The following is a 22469-nucleotide window of genomic DNA, read 5'->3' on the forward strand; positions in this document are numbered from 1 at the left end:
TATCACTATGAGTTATGACCTATAATCAATGACGAGGTACTCATGTACACTCAAAATGTCTAAAATGTATATAGCAGAGTGACTTCCTCGGTTTTTTTTGAAATTTGCACTTATTAGAAATATCTAAAATCATTTATGTTAATATATAATGTAAAATATTATATTATTGTATATACCTATGAGGTAATTATGCAACAGAAATATGCGTTTAAAATAATGAAAGTACAATACTTTTAATGTGTCACTACGGTTAATTACTAACATTTGTGAGCTCAGCGTGTCAGCATATATTATTTACGCTTATAAATATAACTTGTGCCACAGTAAAAGCGACATAGTGTATATTGTGTATGGTTATATTATTTGAGAGCACATATTTATTAAAAATTAATAATTATGTTTTTAGTCTCGGTTGTTTTATCTGTCGGTTTGAGTGCTTTGTAAGTATTTTTCAAATTATTGTTTTATAGTAAGAAAAACACAATGTGCCACCGATTTTTATACGTCATTCTAACATATTATACCGTTTTCCTACAGTCAAACCAATATTGTTAACATAGGTTAATTAATATGATGGATATTATATGATTATATATGTTATAAATACGCGAGTGTCTAGCCATTTTGTAATTTCTATACGAATGATAATATACTTACGCATAATTTGTAAATGAGGTAGGTACCTATCTAGACCATGTAGATAATTGTTTACTTTTCTTTGTTTTTACCTAATTTGTTTAATGAAAAAATATTTTGTGTATCTACTAGTTTTGGTAAGACATTCGGTAAAATTATATTAATATTGTCTGCAATAAAGCATTGGATCTTCTCCAAAATGTCTGCTTTGAAGTGAATCACAGTTCATAAATTATTAAAATAGGTAGGTACTTACGCAGCCTTATGAAAATTATTGTCAACCAATGTATGTATTAAACCTAACTAGCAGGTTATATGCACTAGATTTTGGAAAAATTTATAATTTTTAAATGTAACATAAGCTTAGGGATCCGGTTTTAGTTAAATGAGCCCTAAATATTGAAACCTATAATAAAATAAAAAATAGACTTAACATGGTCGATGATATATTAATATCGATAACATTTTAATTAAAATTTTTTTCTAGATTTGCAGAAGCATTTCTTTCAAGTATTAATGGAGGTAATTTTAATATCACTACAAAACTGTAGTTAAATATAATTTCTTTGGACAAGAGCACTGACTTAAATTAAATTAATATTTTTTTCACTACAACTCAATTATCGAATTATTCTTTATTTTAGGAAATCTGAGGTTTGTTTCTCAACAAGAACCATCGACTACACAAGGAGATCAAGCTTATGGCACTGCTCCAAACATGCCACAATCATCAATGGAAGAAAACCAACCCATTTATCCAATGCCACAACAGTCAATTATGCAACCACCAATGATGCAAGGATTCCAATCTCCATTTTCAATGAATCCCGTAAATCAGCAACAATTGTCTCTATTGATAATGTCAGCGTATGCTAGAATGATGGCATTAACTCAACTCATGAGCTTGCAAAACAGATATCCATTTTATCAACCTAATCAATATAGTGGTATTTTTATTGTAAAATATTATAATAGCCATAACCTTAGTTTACTTTAAAGTTAGTTATTTTTCAGTCCACCATACAACCTTAAATCATTAATTATTATTTTATTACAATTGTAATACATTTGTTTCAGATCCATCCGTAAATAATTACGGGCCAACTCCAGCTCCACTGCCATATGCTCAACAACCTCAAGTAGATCTACAAAATAATTTGCAAAATGAAATGTTGCAACGACAACAAGAAGCAGAATCACAGCAAAAGGCAATTTTAGAACAGCGAAGGGTACAACGTGAATATGACATGGACATTGAAAGACGCAAAGCGCTTATACAAAGAAAAGCGGAGGAAGATGAATTAGAAAAACAACAACAAGAAGTGGAACGTCAATTACGGGATAAGGAAGAAATTAGAAGGGAAAGAGAAGAATATCAAAAACAAATATTTGAAGAAGAACAAAAAGAAATGGAACAAAAAGAAAAGGATCTTAAATTACGCCAAGAAGAAGAACTAAGGTTTCAAAAAATTGAAGAGGAAAAAAAATTGAAACAAAAACAAGAAAATCTGAAACCAAAAGTGAGAATAACCAGAAAAATACGCAAACCAATAGTTAATACTGTTAATAGCAAAAATTAAAGAAAGATATTATTTTAAATCCATATAGCCAAAATACCATCAGAAAAATAAAAATAAAAATAAAAAAAAACGTTTGTGTAAAGATAATTTATAAATTATGAATACAAGATGTACTTATTATTCATAATATGTTTGTATTTAAAATCATTAAATATAATATGTATTATGAACTATAAAAATAAAGTAAAAACTTTGTAGCTATTAAATTAATTTATAAAATAATACTACCTAGTAAAAATGTTATTTGTTTATGAAATTATAAAAAAGTCTTTAGAAATATTACTATCAATTAGATAACCACTTGATACATAAATTAAAATTATCATTTTCATCATTTTAATACAAAGATATTTTTATAGAATAACAATATAAAATATACAATATACCTATTTTCCTACTTAATTTTCTTTTTTTTTTTATTGAACTTAAGCCCGGTAACTATGGCTATTAGCTGTTTTTGTCATTTTATAGTGATGGTGGGGGGGACGGTTGAAACATGTTTTTAGGGTTGGCAAAATTTCAAGTTGGGCACCTGTAGGTTTCTGCCATGCCCAAATTTTAAAATAGGTTATTAATGAAATATTTATAAATTATAATTTTATTAAAATAAATGTAAACAATACAAATAAAAATATAATACAAATATTATTTAATCATTAAATTGTAAATAATATAATTCAATGAAGCTCAATAATAGTTCTATTATTTTCTAAATACTTAAGACACTTAAATAATTATTTTATTTTATTATTATTATTATTATTATTATTATTATTATTATTAATTAATCCTCGGCCACTTAGGCCATTGGGTGGTTTATAACTGTGGGGAAGTGGGGAAGTGTACTGTAGGTTTAAACACGTGTGTTTGTTAGTTTGGCAGAATTTTCTAGTGGGCACCCGTTGCCCGTAGGTATCTGCCATGCCCGGGATGGCGGCCTCTATCTCCGGACACCATGACTGCTCGAAGAAAAATTCCGCCCGTGGCTGGGTTCGACTCTTAGTCAACTCGGCCACTCCGTACCCCACATACTACTTAACTTTGTTTATAATATTAATAAATACATAATGAAAATATATTATTTATTATATTAATAAGTGTAAAAAAAATCTTTAATTAAACCTCTACAATTTCCTTGTAGGTATAACGGTATATATACTAAACATTACATTTTCTATACAACATTTTTTTTTATATAAACATAAATTTTAAATTGTTATGGAATCTAAAACTTTAAAAAAAATTTTAAAATAGCACTTCAGTACCAAATTGTCGTAAAACGAAATTTACTGTTTATACACAATAAAATACATACTTCAAGTGAATGAAAGTCGTTTTAGATTCAAATTTAATTAAGCTCCGTGAATATGAAAGTTAAAGCAACATACAGAAATCTGTTTTGGTGAATCTTCTCACCTTATTTACCACAAGTCACGGTGAAGTTCAGTTGCTGCTGTCATATTAAGTTTGAAATTGATAATACATTCTCCTTCAATAAACTGTTGAGAAAACCGAAAAATTACCTCACCAAAATAACATCTGGATTCTGAAGTATTCTAGACTTGATTTAAGATGTTTAAGATATCATGTACTAAACATTTCAAGGATTCAGTTTCCCCTATTCGTTATTAATTTGTATTATCCAATAACAGACGCCGAGGATGAAATTGTAATAATATAAAAAATATATATTTATGATAAGTATTGTATTGTGTGCAAATAGAACAAAACATCTATTCCAGCTAATAACGGGGCTCCTTGGTTTATTTCATCAGAGTTTGCGCTTCCTATTCAGTTACAAAATACCTATAATTCCTCACTGGTCCAATATTACTGTAATGTTATATTATAATATAGAAACGTCTCGTATTATTCAAATTTCTCACCAAATATTTCTTATAATATTATTAACATTGTTAAGTTATTAATATTTGTATATAATACGAGTTATGTAACTCTATATCTCCATCACAATCCTAGTTTAAAGGAGATAGATGATAGAAATTGATATAATATAGTAAATAAATTATGTAGGTTCATATTTTTTTTAAACGATAAAATAAAAAAATTATTAATTGTTCCAATTCCGTTAGCATAAAAAAATAATATTTTTATTTTTTTAAATTACGAACAATTAATCTATAATAATAACGTGTATTAATATATATTTTATAATAATATCTATAAAACAATACAATTACTCACGCGGAACAGTTGATAAAAAATGTGATTGTAAAATATCTCAACGTGGCCTATTCGTTGAAGTTATTCACTCATTATGGCTTACAAAATTGAACGGTCACAATTTTTGGTTTTATTTACGTTACAGGAGTGGAGCGATAATGTCTAGTTTTTATTTATTTTTTTATCTGTCTGTCATCACCTATTGGCTATTGGGACAGTAAGCTGTAAAATAACTTCAATTTTCTATTTCTGCATTTTTTCTAGTAGGAAAGTAGTTGGTTCTTTGTAGGGTAAAAAGTATAATATTCCCAGTAGTTTACAAAAGCGTCGGGAACAAACAAAAAAATTTAAGAAAAAATGGGAATATTTTAACAAAATTGATTTTGTCTTGACCTGATTGATTAGTTATTAAATTTAAATATTTATTTTTATTTTTATGTATACATTCGTGATAAACGTAGAAATATTAGACTGAATACAATACATATTATTACTTATAAATATCTCTTGCTCGGCTTATTAAGTGTGTTTTGGCCAGGCTTGAAACCGGTAACCGATTTTTTTATGGCAACCAGTTACAATGACTACTTTTTGGACTGGTATCTGCTTCCCGGTTCTCGCGTTTCAATTTTGAGAAGTGGTTATCAATTACCGGTAATCACGTAATTCGATAAAGAGGGAAATCTATAACGGTAACCGTTTATTTTTAGAACCGGTTAATTAATCAAAACCGTAAATCTCAAAATCAATTAGCTAACGTTAATATAATTTTTTTTTTTTTTAAATTGTAATCATGAAGTAAATATAAAAAAGTAAAATGTACCTAACACCAAATTATTCTAAAATAATTATTAAAAATAACCATCGCGTGTTCGAACGCGGAATAGTATATCGGTGCACAGACAATGCTGGTTTCTCAGTATACCTACACATTGTTCTAGACTGAAACTGTTGGTAGAATCATTATCGAATGCAGGCTGATACATATATGTAATATTATACATTTATAAATTATATTTGGTGACGAGGTGGCCGAGCGGTCTAACGCATTGGCTGCGGCGCTGCCGGTCGCGGTTTCGATTCTCGGCCACTGGGCGGCATTTTTCTCCGGGCAAGTCACGGTGTCCGGAGAACAAGTGCCGCCATCCCCCACTCCGGGGCATGGCAGAAACCTATTCGAAATTCTGCCAAAATACACCCACGTGTAACACTCACCTACCGTTCTAAAACTTACAGTCCCTCCCCTCTCCCAATGTTCTAAGTTGCCGTGGGATAAAAAAAATAAAAAAAAAAAAAATTATATTTAATTATAACTTATTTACGATTACTACCAGCTATATATATGTATGTTATAACTAGGCCTCGGATTTATATGTAAATACATATTTTTTCTGCGACATGATAAACTAATTTCGGCAAGTGATAAATTTGTTTCACAAGATTATTGATAAAATAAGCTATATTTGACTTAACATATTTTTACATATTTTGTCATAAATACATGTTTTTACATATTTCACAATCATTCATTTTTTTCTCACATATTTAGACTATTATACTGTTTTAATGACTTTTCTTCAAAGTTAAAATAATTGAAAGGTTATCGTGACTATATATTATACCAATGATTTTTTGAATTCGAAAATTTAAAAGTGCATGTTATTATTACTTAATTGTAATCAAGATAATTAGATAACTATAGATAAATAGGTATGCATTTTTTTATCACATTTAATTTTATTATTAATTATTATTAAGATTTTACGACAATATCGGCGATTTTTTGGATTCAAAAATTTAAAAATGAATGTTAATAAATGTTTGTAATCAATATAATTAGATAAATATAATTTTTTTATTACATTTTATTATATTATTAATTATTATTATTATTACTATTTTTTTTTTGATAATACATATTTTGAATTCTTTAGCACATATTTATGTACATACTTTTATTGTATAAATACATACTTTGGTTATATAAATACATATAAATCCGAGCCCTAGTTATAACTTATAAGTTATTATCACCGACTGTTATGATATTTATTCTTACAATGTAATAATAACGCACTAAACAAGGTAAATTTCTAATTTCCTATTACTATGCTTATTCGCCCGTCAATTATTCCATACCAAATATTATGTAATAAGTAATATATGATAATACTGATAAATGATAATAGTAATTTTAATAACAAAATTATCACAATTATGGAGGTACGTCAGTACACCACACTATCTATGGTAAAATAGATTTTAATCTTGTTTAAATCGTGGCTCCTAGTTCCTACTTAAAAAAAAAAAAACCGGTTTCAGAGTGGTTACCGGTAATCTTGAAGAATTGAAACCGCTTCCAAACCGATAACCGGTAACTACATTTTTAGAGATCATTTTGGTAACCGGTAATCAATTACAACTAATTCTAAAAACCCCGAAAACCGGTAACCGGTTTTGAAAAATTTTCCGGTAACCCATTTCCTTCAAAAATACAAAAATAAGACTTTATAAAGTACTCATTAGACCTATAGTATTATATGCTTGTGGAGATTACTACTATTTGAAAGGAAAATACTGCGGAGAATCTATGGACCCAAAAGAAACGAGGAAAATTTATATGAACGAAGAACTAATGCAGAATTAAGGGCGATGTTCAACGAGCCAAACCTGATGGACCTTCAAGGCCCAGAATAAGCCAAAAAAAAAAAAAAAACCCATTTCCTCGGAAGCGGTTTCAAGCCCTGGTTTTGGCCTAATCTACTAAAATATTAGTTATACTCATCAACTCAGATTTTATTATTCTCCTTAATTACGACTCAGAAAACCCTATTCAATTGCAATAATGTTTTATTGACCACGGAGACCACCTATCTTTTTATAAATATTATAAAATTATGTTTTGAATACCTTCTTGCAGTGATGGATTTGAGGTGAAGAGGAGTGGAGACGTGGCAATCTCCACCAACGTTATACTTTTTTTTTTGTAACTTAAACTAAATTGGCTTTAATTTGCATTTAAGCATTTTAATAACTTGATTTATTAAATATTACTAAAATATGCGGTCTTTTGATAATTACAAATTATTGAACTTAAATAATATTATGTTTACAGCAAGTTTATTACAATGATGATAATATTATATTGTTTAAATAAAAGACTATTTAATATTATAATATACCTAATTACCTAATATGTATAATATAACCCATGTCATGTTGCCATATTTAATGACCAGTGATTTTTCTGAAAATGAGTTTTTCAGCTGATTATAGCTTAAGCTTTCATATAGCTTTCTTACCCTCAGACAATGTGATGGTACCCTTTTAAAAGCACAATACTGGTAGTTAAAGGAATACGTTCAGTATTGCATTGATAACGACATGACTAATCGAATTCACATTATAAAAGTCAAAATATCTCTGACATATTGATTTGATTAGTCCACATATAATATAAGAGAATATTTTTTACATAAGAAGTACCTCTTAGTGAGTAAGGGTTTTTTTATAAATAAAATTTAATTCATGTTTATTTTCATGAACCAAACTTTCTTAGATAATATAAAAAAATGTAATTTAATCATTATTTGTTGTAACAAAAATGTAATTCTATATGATGAGCAATTAACATTCATTGTTTTGACCTATTTGTCTATCAGTAAAAAAATATATTGTAGGTATAGTATTTGACAATCTACCTGAATATTTATGACTAAAAATTATTTTTATTATTATTATTAATTTGATTTGTATAATAATTAGTACCTATAGTGATAGAAATACTGGTGATACGTTCAGTTAATTAACTGGAATATAATTAGTTTATTAGTTTAGAAATATTTATAAATTATATCATAATCCATCGTTATTAAAGAGCTTAATATATTTTCTATTAATAAATCAATCATTATTATTATAATATAATTATAAGTTATTTACAGCAATCATTTGGGCATTTGGCTCACTGAGTTTGAGTGAGTTATTGTTGCAACTTTTGTAATGTATCCCAAAGTACCTAATTATTCTATAAACATGAGTACATGACATTTTATATTTTTATTTACCTATAAAATTTAATAAATTGATGTTTTAATACAGATTTGATATAAATCCAGATTCAATTAAACAGCAAAAAGTTACAAAAATAGTATTTAGTTATTAATCTTCATTGATAAGTCATTATTATATTACTATTGTTTTAGTAAATAATATATATATTTTATTTTTCGTGCGTACGAAAATAAAATATAAAAATAATTAACGTAATACTATTCCTATACAAAAAAAATAGGTATAATTGTAACTTATATAATATATAATTATTTAACTAAGCGCAACATGTTTCGGAATATGAATAGAACACATTGGTTAGTGTGTTGCTTGCAATTTTTAACACTTGTAGTTTTAATTATTATGTTATAACGCATTTGAGTTCTGCGATAATGTATGTAACATAATGCTAATAATGATTCTATACATGTCAAATAAACATTGATTGGAAATCAATAAAAAATTTAAACAACATTAAAAATTAATTAATAATTATTTTACTCACAGAGGAGATGATTTCAAAGTATTTGTTATTAATTGGCTTAGTTTCACATAATATAGTGTAAGTGTTAAAAGTAAACTATTTTTAAAAATATATTTTAATTTTTGTTTTTTTTTTTGTTTAGTTATTCGATCAATATGTATTTTGGAAGGCCATATATTCCATACATTTATCCAACTCCGAGAAATAATGGTAAAATAGTTTTAGTATTAAAAATAATGCTATTCTTGAATTCAGGATAAACTCTTAAACAAAATTCAATATTTAAATTATTAAAAATCCATATACATTTCTAATTTGTATATAGGTACTAAAATACTTATTTCATTTTGTGAGTTATACGAAAAACACATTCGCTATGCATTAAGTAGATTAAAGGTTAAAACAAAATTAAAATATTAAAATATATTGATTCATTGTATAAATTAAAAATAATTACAATTTTGTTTTATTTTTATTTATTATAAATTGACGCTACAAAAATTACCGGTTATTTATTTAAAATTCCTCAAGAATATTACCAGAGAATACTAATTGAACGTTTATGCTAATTTTAACAGTACTGAGTATAATATATTAATTTTATACACTCCTTATTTTATTAAATTTTTTTATATAAAAGATAATATGTAGGTACCTACAATCTTTATGAGTACATAAATACAAAAGTTATGTAGTTACAAGTTATGGTAACACTTTGACATGTTGGAAAGGGGTGTCCAATAACGCCACTTCAGAAATTCCGAACTTTTCACGTTCATCATTGTTATTATTATTATTATTATTATTATTATTATTATTATTATTATTCATAAGACATACACAAGCTATACAAAATATATACATTTACGATAAGCGTATATGATACATGATTAGAGTAATGTTGAATTTAAATTAAATGGGAAACAAAAATAATTTACATGAGCAAAACTTTCAACGTAAGAGGAAAATATCATATATGTTATTATTAGTGTAAAATATCACGGCCCCAGCGTATTTTAAGATGGTGGGATGAATTTACCGTTATATAGTTCCTACTTCCTGTAACTAATTTTTCGATTAAAAGATTGTGCAGGTAATTTTGAATTGACATTGTCATGTATCGACGATACAAGCGACTGACTAATTCTGTCCCTCCTACAGTACCTATACATATTATGTAAATTGGATTGGATGATTTGATTGGTGATATTTATAGTATAGGGCGTTTAGTAATAAGACGGTGAGTTTTTGATTTTAGATAGATTTCAATTTTTTGAGGACCACCCACATGCTTGGATACCATATATAGTAGAGTCATAACGATTTGAGAAGAATTTTTTTAATATTCAGTTAGCAGTGAATGTCTACTTAGTTTTAAGACTTGAATAGAAGAATACGTTTAGACGAATAGTATATTATTATATTAATTATATATATATTTTTTTTTTATTAGAAATTGTTTGAGAGAAAAAAATACATATTTTAAAGGATATCGCTAGGCCAATAATTGCTTTTAAGACAAATTAATTTCTATTTATTTTACTATTAAATAAATAGGATAAAACAATATACAATAATATAATATGTCCCATCAGATATTATAAGAACTCAAACTATGTAACGCAAGACATAATAATATATACCTACTGAAGTTCACATCGTAGGTCTTAGAGCATCATTATAAATTCTGGCTAGTAAACTTAAATCATTGTTTCATTTCCTCGAAAAGTAAAATGGAAAAAATAATAATTATTTTTCTAAAACTTAGTACTATGATAATATTATATCACGAAAATTCTCTTAATAAAATACTATGATTTATAGTAAATTTAATGGTAGTTATAGGTATAGTTGATAATTTGTACTTATTATATCATAATGTAATTGAATAATAAAGTTGTTTCGTATTGAATTTAATGTTTATATTATTAAAAGTGCTGAGAACGAATGGCAAAAATTAATATAGATAAATATCAAAGAAAACAGACAAAATGAAACAAATATGCAATAAATTTATAATTTATTTTCTATTTTAGAAATAAAATAATCAAGATTTTTTTTATCGTTAAATCTTCGGGGAAAAAAAGGGCGGACTGTTGCGGCTGCAAGTTAATAGTTATATAGACATGGCAACGTCTGCCTGCCGTATCAATAGAAATGAAACGCATTAGTCAAGTGTAAAAGATTTATTCGTGTATCTACATCGAAAATCAAGTTATGTCCAACGTTAAATTATGTCCGATATTCGTAGACATAACTTAACGTTGGTCACAACCGTTTGATTATCGGATGATCGTTGGAGAATTACGTTATATATCTTAACGTTTCGCATTGGTCATACAATATTATGTCGGGGAGACGTCACGTCGACACAACCGTTCAAGACGTATCGCTGAGGGTCGTGGGCGAGCTAGTGCCGAATACTTAGGATGTGGATACATCCTACGTTGCCAATTTAATGGCAGTAATAATAATAATAGCCATCTATGTAACCACGGACATCTAGCAACCTTCATTAAGAAAATAGCAACCGTTAATTGTTTGTTAATTAAAATTTATGTTGCATAATCATTCGGTCCTCATACATTTTCTGATATAGGTAGAACGTTGGCACGTCAAAATGTGATTAACCTCTTAGATTTTTTTGATGTGGGGAGAAAACCAAGAATCTCAAACTCAATTGTATCCTTAATAAATTATGTTTGTTTTTTTTTTTGGACTTTTAAAAATTATTATTTTCTAATAAAAATTAAGTTTTACTATTATTATAATCAAATTACCAGTTAGTAGTTGAAGGTATAATAATAATGAATACCATTATTATAATAAATTGTATTGAGTACCATAATCGCACTTTTTAAATATTCTAAAAATAACACCATTAATTAACATAAAAGTATAACTTGTTTGATAATTTTTACAATTTAACTATACGTATATTGCGATTTAATTTTAACTTTTAAATTCTTTATATTAATAAACCTAAGTTAAAAAACATTGAAAAAACCTTTTCATTAGTATTCCAATATTTAAAGGAAATAAATGCAATTTGTTCAATAAACACTTTAATATTACGTAAATCATATTACAATTAGGAAATGTATTTTATAATTATATTTGTATATTAAATTACCGTTCTTATTATATTATTATTTGAATGGTCTAAAAACGAAAAGACTTTAGCCTGTAACATATGTATATAATATAAATATACTAGAGAACGATAATTTTAATTTATCTCTAATGAAATAAATATGTTGAAGTTGTTAAATCAAAATATATCGTAATGTTTAAATAATAAAAATCTAAAAACCATTATATTATTATTATTATTATTATTATTATTATTACATCTGATATGTTCCAAAAATTAATTTTAATTTGTAATATCTATAGTATTACAGACCTTGCAAGACAACGTCAGCAGTTTTTATAGGAAACCAGATGTTCAATGGAATGCGCAATATCAAGGAAGTAAATTATTGCAATTGCCGCAAGTAGTTAATCGTAATGAAGAGTATAAAATACAACAGAGATCTTATGTGGATAGACAAGTTGAACCACAGAGTAATCTAATGAACCACCACCTTTGGAACATTCAAGCACAACAAGCCCTTCTTCGACGTCATCTCTCAGAAAAACAAAAAAAATATCGAGAATATTTATTAAAGAAACAAGAAGAAACTAAAAAACACCTTAAACAACAACAAGAACAAGCGAAACTGAAAAAGGAAAATATGCTCAAGAAACTCGTTGCACAACGTTCAAAGTATCTTCAACGGCTTTATTATGAGAATTTACTACATCGCGAGTATGATGAAAATGAACTTCAAATGCATCGAAACAATGCAGACGAAACGAAACATAATTAGATAAATTAAGTATAATGGACTATATAATTATGTGCTATTTAATGTACGAATTTTTAGTTACAATCATATTATAAATTAGATATAGAAATGTAACATATAATTTGAAGTGATTTTACATTTTACATTATTATGGAAATCGTTCTAACAAAATTTATATTACATATTGACACTCTAATTTACCGAAAATATTTATATACTGTTGTAAGTATGAAAGTGTTTTAATATGGACCTTTTTTATATAAAACTATCATTACATTTAACCACGTACATATTCAACGCCGAATTAAACATACATATTTGTATTTTTTAGTTTTAAATTTGTGACAATTTGTATAAATAATTTGATTTTTGTTTAAATATGATATTTTATATACATATTTTATAGTACACTGTAGTAGACAGTAAATGTAAAATATAATATATGTAGCTTATTACATACTATACTATATACATTTATACATTATTCTATAGGTTCCACTATAGTTAATTAATATTTTCCAACCTGTTTGTACAACTCTGAAACACATATCATCTTTTGAGAATGAATTTTTTAATTAACAATTATAATTTATAATAATACTATAAAGTAGTTTTTTGGAGCTTTTGACAGGAACCATGTGTGTGTGTGTGTGTGTGTGTGTATTATTCAAAAAGGACTAACAATGTAAGTAGGTACTTCACATTTACAATTTGCATTTTTATACATTTTAAATTTTCGACTTTTTTTAGTTTTTTTTGCCATAAATGTTGATACAAATTTTTCTCCCATACAAAAAAAAAAATTAAAACTTGAATACAAGATGATTCCTCATTAGTATCACTTATATAAATTAATAAAATATCAAAAATACATTAGCAAAATTATTTATAAGCGTTCAAGTTCAAATTTTGTAAAATTTTTCAAAATAACAAAAATTTGCAACATAATTATTTTGTAGTCAGAAATTAATAAAAATATATACATTATAAAGCTAAGGATTTACAATTTATTAGAATGTACCTAATAAGTTCTTCCTACAGAAACCTAAAAAATCACTATAATACATTCATGAATATTATTTTTATTGAAATTGCAAGTTTAGATTTTTCAAAATTAAATATCTGCAATGAATAATATATTTTTTAATTATTCTATATTGCTTACAAGCAGTATATTGTATGACGGCGCTGTAGATATACAATATTAGAGCAGTTGTGTGTAGCATTTTAACATCGTGCATCGTTGTAAAAAATATATGTTTTAACTTTCAAAAGTAATTATCAAAATAGAAATAATACTATTTGAAACTTATTACAAGGTCCCATTCAACTAATTAAATATGTTCTTATTCTACTATACACAGGCTTAAAAATTTTAATTTATGATTTAAAATTCCAACATTTTTTTTTTTTTTGCTTTTATATAGATGAAGCATGCAAAAAAAAAAATCCAACCCTTGTAAAACCAACGCATTCAACGCTCCACTTAGAATATCAAACAATAATTGTTTAAGAATTAAACCACAGTTGAACCGTTATTTTGTTTATATAAAAAAAAAAAAACTGAAAATCGACAGAAATCTATAATCTATCATCATTACCTACCTATAATTTCTACTATATTATATTTTACCTATTTACGATTAATTCGAGGATATGAGTATAAGTAACTAAAATAATATCTAACCATACGTCCATAACAAAACGGTTGAAAATGTAATCCGCATAAATTTGCTCCTTATCGCGCGTATAATGACACATTGACATATGACATGACATGACGTGTTTGTTCATATTATGAGTATTGAGTAAGTATGTGAACAACACAATAGTCAATATGTTCGCATATACGTTACACTCTATAATCGGTATTCAAGTCTAATCTATACGAGTCGTAATCGGTGTAATATCGATTTGTATAACGTAATATAATGCGACAACACATATATAAAATATTGTTTTATCGAAAAAATTGCCCATGTTGAATAATTAAACCGTTATAATGACGCAGTGGTAACGCATTATTGCTTAAGTACCGTATGATATATTATTGGCTTCAACGAGGATGTCTCGTAGAAGTCTAGATATAACAGCAACTGTTATTTTATTCTTATATTTTTTACAGTGATTTACGGGGCATACAGAAGCACTACCTGTTTGGTTACCTGCAGACTTTACAACGTAGCTAGCTGTTTATAAATAATAATTATGATAATACCTATACATTTCTGGTTTTACAGTACAGTGAAAAATGTTGTTATGTATTACGATAAAATATGTATTCGTGTAGGTACACTGTCCAATGGGTTTTGAAAAAGTAAAACGTTTCAAGTGAATGTTTAATTTGAACGGTCAATTTTACGTAGTCTCGACCGGCGCGGTGTAAACTTATTGTACCTTTACGGGAAATGTAAATATTGTACTCATAAATTAATTATACCTTTCAGTATTTGTAGTAGGTGCAATGGCGTGCATATATGAGTATGAGATGAATGTAATGTGCGATTAATGCACTTTTCGATATTACATTAATTAATAATGACTTAATTATAAAATGAAGTCATAATATTATATTAGTAGACATATGTTTATTGTATAGACATCCGATCCGTGTTGGCCGACATGGTTAAAAAATTGAAAACTATATTTATAATGACGACAATTAAATCTCGTTTTTGTTAATTACTCTTAATTGTTGGATGGATTTAGGGTATGGTTGTTTGTATCTTTAAAGAAAAATTTAAAGCCAGAAAATGAATTGAATTTAAGGGAATATTAGAAAATTATTCCTTTATAAATGGGCCTATTTCTATATCAGAATACTAATTTGGGTATTGATTTAATTGCTATAATATAATGTCATTCGTTGTTAGGTATATAATATTATTTAATAATAATATGCTTCTATTGGTAACTGTGTATAACTTCTAAATAATTAAGCGTTAAATGTAATACTTGAAATATTGGTTACAGTAGTACCAGATTGACAGATTCACGTTCATAATTATTTATTTATCCTTGAAGATTGCACAAATATAAAATGAATTATCAGACAGGGTCGTATTTTATAACGAAACTTGTAAATTATTTCATCTTTACAGTACCAAATAGTTCAATCTTTGATTAACTCAATACACAAAATGTAAAACATATTTAATACGGCAAAACAAATTTATCAGTTTTTATAAAAGAAAAAAATACAGTTTTAAATTTTAATATAAATTATTCAATTACACTCAGCGTGAAAAGTCGTAAACTTAATATTAACCTCAACAAATATTACATTTTACTACTGAATAAATATAGTAAAAAAATTTTAGGTATTAAAACTTGGTAATAAAAAAAAATAATGTTGAAATGCGTGGGTATCTACAGCTATTTTTTAAGGAGTAAAACGTTGGCCACGAAAATACATGACAAAGAACACTATTATACGCATCACATAACCAATGAACTTTGTCATTGTGTTACATTAACGTAAATACTCCACTACCTATTGGTTTAACAATGAATATAATATTTAAAAAATGATTACTTATTTTTACAGTAGCTATTATTTTCAATACAGAAATTAGTAGTTATACAATCCTCATTTTCTACAATATTTCCTGTAATTACTTTAAACTTGTGATTTTATAGTAAACTACTATTATATTTAATTAAACAATAATTATAGTTACTATACGATATTTTAAAAATATGATTATTTTGATTTTCACTAGGCCATAAATAGCTAAAATTAGTTATAAGTAGCTCTAAACGTTAGAAAATACTACAAAAATTGTCTACCTTCTTTGAATAATAGTGCAAGTAATCGAGATTTTCACTGAATTCCGAACAAAATATATTTGTAATTGAATTAAAAAATGAATTAGTTTTACAATATTATTTTTTTTCCATGGGAATTGTATTGAAAGTAAGGTAATTGCACAGTAGTTAAATATTATAATATTATAATATTTAACCAACGTATTGTGATTGCTTATTGGTATGGTATCTACTTTGGCACTTTGCATAAACTAATTTTTCAGTGCTTTTCCTAAAAGTTAAAAATTTACTAAAAAAATTTGAACAATTTCTAAATATATGTTTGGTACTCTCGGATTTGTTTTTATTAATTTTTTCTATGGTTCAATATTACATTACATTGATATACATTTCACTATCCTTCAGCCAAGAGCCAGGAGGTAATGCAAAAATAATACATAGGTACACTGCAACGTCCAAATTTAAACACCAGGAACTGGTCTAATTACAGCCTAACAGCTGTTACATGCCAGTATAATTAAATATTACTAACATTTTAAGGTATGTACTTATTTTTGTTATGAGAATTTCGTTATTTTTATTATTAGACGAATAACAATATGAATAATGATTTTAATATACATTATAAATTATAAAAATGTGCACATATTTTTAACATTCTTAATATTACTTATCGTTCCTAATAATTATTGCAAACTAGCCAATTTTTATATTTCTCAATCGACTCAATCGTTAGTATTCAGTCAACAATGTAAGATAATTTTTTTTCTAATGTGGCCGAGAGTATTTTTATTAATAATAAAAAATATATATATAAACATGACAATGATATTGTATAATATATTGGGTAGATAGACAATCAACCCACTCTCATCGATTGTCCTTATTAGTATTTTGACAGTCGGTCAAATGGTCGTCGGACGATTGACCTAGAAGGTTAGAACCAATATAATAATATTATGTTTTTACTTTTTACTTATAACATTACCGATGCGATTTTTACACGAGCCAAATTTATTAATTTTTACTTTAAGCTAATGTCAAATGAAGAGAATAATTCAATGAGCAATTTTATTATATTATTTAAAACACTAATCTGAAAAAGGTGTTTACGCTCTACTAAAGACACAGTATATTATGCAAAATTACTTCAAATTTAAAAATTTCTTCAAATTGGTAGGTAGTAGCTACATAGTTGAAAACCCTACTTAAATAATATTTTTTATGTAAAACCAATTTTTATATGTATAATTATATGCTTTCACTACCACTGTCAATGATTACATTATGATAACTTAACTAAATGAAGTCAAGTATCACTGTATCCGTAATCAAAATATTTTACATATTACCTAGATACCTATTATTCAATATTATCGTTTATAATACAATATCACAGTCCAATGTATAGTTAATAATTTAATATTCTAAAAATATTATACGGAAAAGTAATTGAAATTCACTAGAAGAAAAAAATGATTCATTCTTAAGTTAAAACATATTCTACTTATTTATACTTATTGATAAAAGGGTTTTAACAAAATAGTATCTAGACAAGTAGTTTTTATTTAAAAATCAATATGAATTGGTCGTCATGGATTTTATATTTGTATTGTACTAAACTGTTCCTACTTGACTAAAAAAAATGTCTAACTTAATAGTATAAACAGAGGCATAATTTCAACTTTTTGAAAGGTATGCTAACCACTAGGCAGGCCACAAACATTTTCAGCAGGCCAATATAATATATTGTAGTATCGTGTTATTATAAACATTTTTTTTCATGTAAAAAAATCAACCAATTGGTATCATTGAAACAATACTATAATATGAACGAAGTACCTATTATGACAGTAGGTACACGTACAATAAAATCGTGCTATTGTGATTTTTAATTATACACTAGTTCAATTTAATGTACTATAATACCTACTCACTACTCAGTGGCGTAATTTAGAATTTGGTTGGGGGGGGGGGGGGTATAAACGTTTTTAGCAAACATTAATGGTCATTACTCATTACTAATACTTTGATAAAAACGTTAGCAGTAAAAAAAAATTTTTGGTGGATCTATCCCACTAACTCCCCCCCCCTAATTACACCCGTGCACCTACTACATAATACACTTATTTCCATTCCGTAATTATATTAACTTTATTATTATTGCCTAAAACTAATCATGCATATTATACAAATGTATTTAGTTTATAATAATATTATATTATCCGAGCCGCTTTTAAACATGGAAATATTGTTGATAAGGCTAAGATTTGTATGATATTCATGCATTTTTTTAATATTTATAATGTATAATATTATAGGCGTATTATTCGTCTTTAAAAGTAATATTAGCTGATCAGAGCTCCAATAGGTACGGTAAGTCTTACACAATATGATCTCTGATAAAATATCGAAAGGGAAAGATAGGTCAATCTGGATTCAAACGAAACATAAAAAATGTAATACCCATCTAATATAATATTGGATAATCAGGGATAATTTTTGTTCGTTTTCAAAAAATTATTATTGCTTACTATCGTTCCTATACTTACATCTATTCGGTATTAATGTATTTTTATATTTTATGTGAACACATGTCTTTTTTTCATTTTGATTAAATGTATATTGAGAGTTAAGATAGTCTATTATATAAATAATATTTCCGTCATTCAAGATAACAAAAAAAATAAAAATAAAAATATTTTTACGATAAATACATTTTACTATCTATATGACTATAATACTAAATCCAAATATCGTAGAGTTAGCGGTATTTTCGGTATACCGGCGAGTCACCGAAATATCGCCCTACCGGTATTTATAAATACCGGCTTCTTACACTTACCGGTATACCGGGTTTTCGGTATCTATCGAATATACGGTATTTACCGAATTTACAACTGTCATAGAAGAATAATACAATGTGGAAGCGAAACTCGATCAGCTGATTGAGGTCTTGTTTATCTATGATCTGAAGCTGAACCCCCGAAAAACATGAAAACGTTTCCAGCACCAACATGATATTAGACTTAAATTAAAATGTTAACTTTGTTATTATATCTAAAATATGTTGTCAGGTTATAATATAAATCACAGCAGACACAATTGGACTTAAAATGTTTTAATGTTTAAATATTATTTATAATACCTATTTAATTTATAAATATTTTAATATTTATAAAATTCAGAAATTGTGTACAAAATTATAAAATTATTTTATTAATTATCAAGTTGCGATTTATATTTTATTTTTAAAATGATGAAAAAATAAATAAATCAATAGTTGTATAGGTAATTTAAAGTTATTATGTATCACTAAAATAATAAAGTCACAACTATATTCTATCGATTTGTCGATTAAAAGTAGTAATAGTGGTATTCATTGTTTAAATGGCATTTACCAAACGAGTGGAATATACCGAGCGATCGGTATTTACCGTGCGACCTGTACTTACCGTGTAAGCGGTATATACCGAACGAGCGGTATTTATCGATACATACTGACATACCGGTATACCGTTAAAAACCGGTATGTAAACACATATACCGAATACCGGTGGGCAAATTTCACATACCGCCAATTCTAAAATATCGCCTATAACTATTCAATTATAACTAATTTTTAATGATATCCAGACCATATGTAAATATTGTATTATATATACACAATTATACATTTATACATAAACATTAAAGATTTAATTTCATTAAAACTATTTTAATTTGTTTGTCATTGTAATCTATAATATAGGTATATTATAAAATAGAAGCCCCCTTTTTTGTATGACGCACTCGCATACCTCGAAAAGTACTCTGCAGATTTTAATACGGGTTTCACCAATAGATTGGTCGGGTCACGGGGAAGATTTTAATGTATGATTGGTCTTAGAGAAATGAATTGAGTGGCCCAAAATAATAACAATCTATTATATAGGTATATAAAAATGAATGTTTTTCTGTGTGTCACAGCTGAATTCCTCTTAAACGGCTGCACCGATTTTGATGAAATTTTGTGTGTGTGTGTTTAAGTTTTTTCCGCATGGTTTAGATTTACAATTGGGCCTGGTAGGTCCAACCCGAGAGTTGCTCAAATAGGGATTTTATGATTTACGATGGAAATTTTTGTTTATAAATGGTTACTACTGGTCATAGGAGATATAATTATTAGAAATTAATATTTTTTTCTGCACACTGGATGAAATTCGTTAATCGGGCAAATCACCAAAAACGAGTTGAACAATCACATTTTTTTTAAGAGTTGTAATGTTTTACGGGCAACGAAGTACGCGGTCTTAGCTATACTTATAGATAATTTATAACTGTGGAATAGGGCAGGTCACGTCATTAATGATCAAAACATTTTTCGTCACATAAAAACAGGTATAATACTAACAATTACTGGTAAGTTTTAAATATATAGTTTTTTTTTTGTTAATATTGTGTTGAAAAGAATGAAACTCCAGCCAGTTTTCTTTCAGTGTTTTAAAAATGTTAAAAACCGTGTATTCAACCACCCTTAAGACGTGTGACACATTTGACACTATGACTTTCATTATAGCTACTCTCGCACTACAATATATAATACATTAATACATGCTTAGTACGATAGTGCCTTTCGAAATACTTTGATAGTACAGTCAACTTGTTCACACGATGACACTCTCATGATATAGCGGCTTTATAGTTTAGAGTGTTTAGACTATAGAACTCATCACGTTTTACTGTCATCGTGGGAACTCGACATTCGACATAATATACAATATTTAAGTAACATTACGTGTTTTGAACTATGAGGTTTTATAATTTGTAAATTGACAAATTCGACGGATAAAATTATGAATTGCACCAACAATATAAAATTAGAATTGTATTTTAGTGGGAAATCCTTTTTAAAAATTTAAACCGATGGCTTTATTGTTTTTATTAAGTATTTAAATACTAGGTCTTTGAATGTTTAAAACAAGACTAATACAGATAATTAAAATTGTATTGACTGTATTCGTATACTGATCTCTTGTTTCAACAGTCAAAACTCCTAAAATTATTTTTTATAAGTAGGTACCTTCTTAATTCCCAAGAAAATCTTCTTTTATTTATTTTTTTTTTATGTACTGTCAAACACATCAGTGAATGAATCGGTTATTAAATTTGTTTTTATTAGGTACTTTCTTTTAGAACATTTTAATATTATATCACTACACAATTTTTCATATAATATAATATTACATATTAGTAAATAGTAAGTAGCATGAGATATGGGTTCTGGATGCCTTATTTTTTTACTATTGAAGTTAAACCTCTTAAAGTTCACATATAAATGCATATAATACCTCTGTATAGGGAACAGTAGATGCGCAGTACCTATACACGAGCACCTCCAAATGTCAAACATAAATTATTATATTTTACACATTACACTTCTTCGTTTTCAAATTGATTACACCATATAGACAGTGTCGGGAAAAGATAACCAAAAAATCATATAACAGATAAGATAACAGATAATTCATTCAAAATTTGTCTAGATAAAAAAAATAGATAATTTGTTTTTAAATCATATTTAAAATAATGTACAATTTTAATTTTTAATACAACTTGAATAAAAATAAAATAACAAAATAAAAATGACAATATTTCAACAAATATATTTTTTTTACTATAATAATATTGGTATTTGGAATCACTACTCGATTCTCGTAAATTATTGGCTATTTCAGTATTTAAAAATATTCTTATTATTATATTATTTATCTAGATAAATTACCACAGATAACCATAACATTTATCTAGATGAGATAATTAGATGATTTAATTATTTTTATCTAGATAAGATAATTTTTTTTTTTATTTTTAGAAGAAAATATACAATCTATATCATCGTAGACATAATAAGCATATGTGCGATAAGAAAAC

The 22469-nt window shown here is 26.7% G+C and overlaps 2 protein-coding genes across 2 annotated transcripts; both read left to right on the forward strand.

Moving 5' to 3' along the window:
* The first annotated feature begins 311 nt into the window (after window positions 1-311).
* On the forward strand, window positions 312-2615 carry LOC100569515 (adenylate cyclase, terminal-differentiation specific). The gene is made up of 4 exons (XM_003247094.4): window positions 312-440; window positions 1124-1158; window positions 1281-1583; window positions 1714-2615. Exons 1-4 carry the CDS (start codon window positions 397-399, stop codon window positions 2214-2216), a joined length of 885 nt encoding a protein of 294 aa, XP_003247142.1. The 5' UTR covers window positions 312-396; the 3' UTR covers window positions 2217-2615.
* Window positions 2616-8821: 6206 nt separating this feature from the next.
* Window positions 8822-13128, forward strand: LOC100160863. Its single transcript, XM_001947206.5, has 3 exons — window positions 8822-9015; window positions 9080-9147; window positions 12334-13128. The coding sequence occupies exons 1-3, from the start codon at window positions 8966-8968 to the stop codon at window positions 12807-12809; spliced, it is 594 nt and encodes a 197-aa protein (XP_001947241.4). The 5' UTR covers window positions 8822-8965; the 3' UTR covers window positions 12810-13128.
* The last annotated feature ends 9341 nt before the right edge of the window (window positions 13129-22469 follow it).

This window comes from Acyrthosiphon pisum, chromosome A1 (genome assembly GCF_005508785.2).
Source record: "Acyrthosiphon pisum isolate AL4f chromosome A1, pea_aphid_22Mar2018_4r6ur, whole genome shotgun sequence".
NCBI lineage: Eukaryota > Metazoa > Arthropoda > Insecta > Hemiptera > Aphididae > Acyrthosiphon > Acyrthosiphon pisum.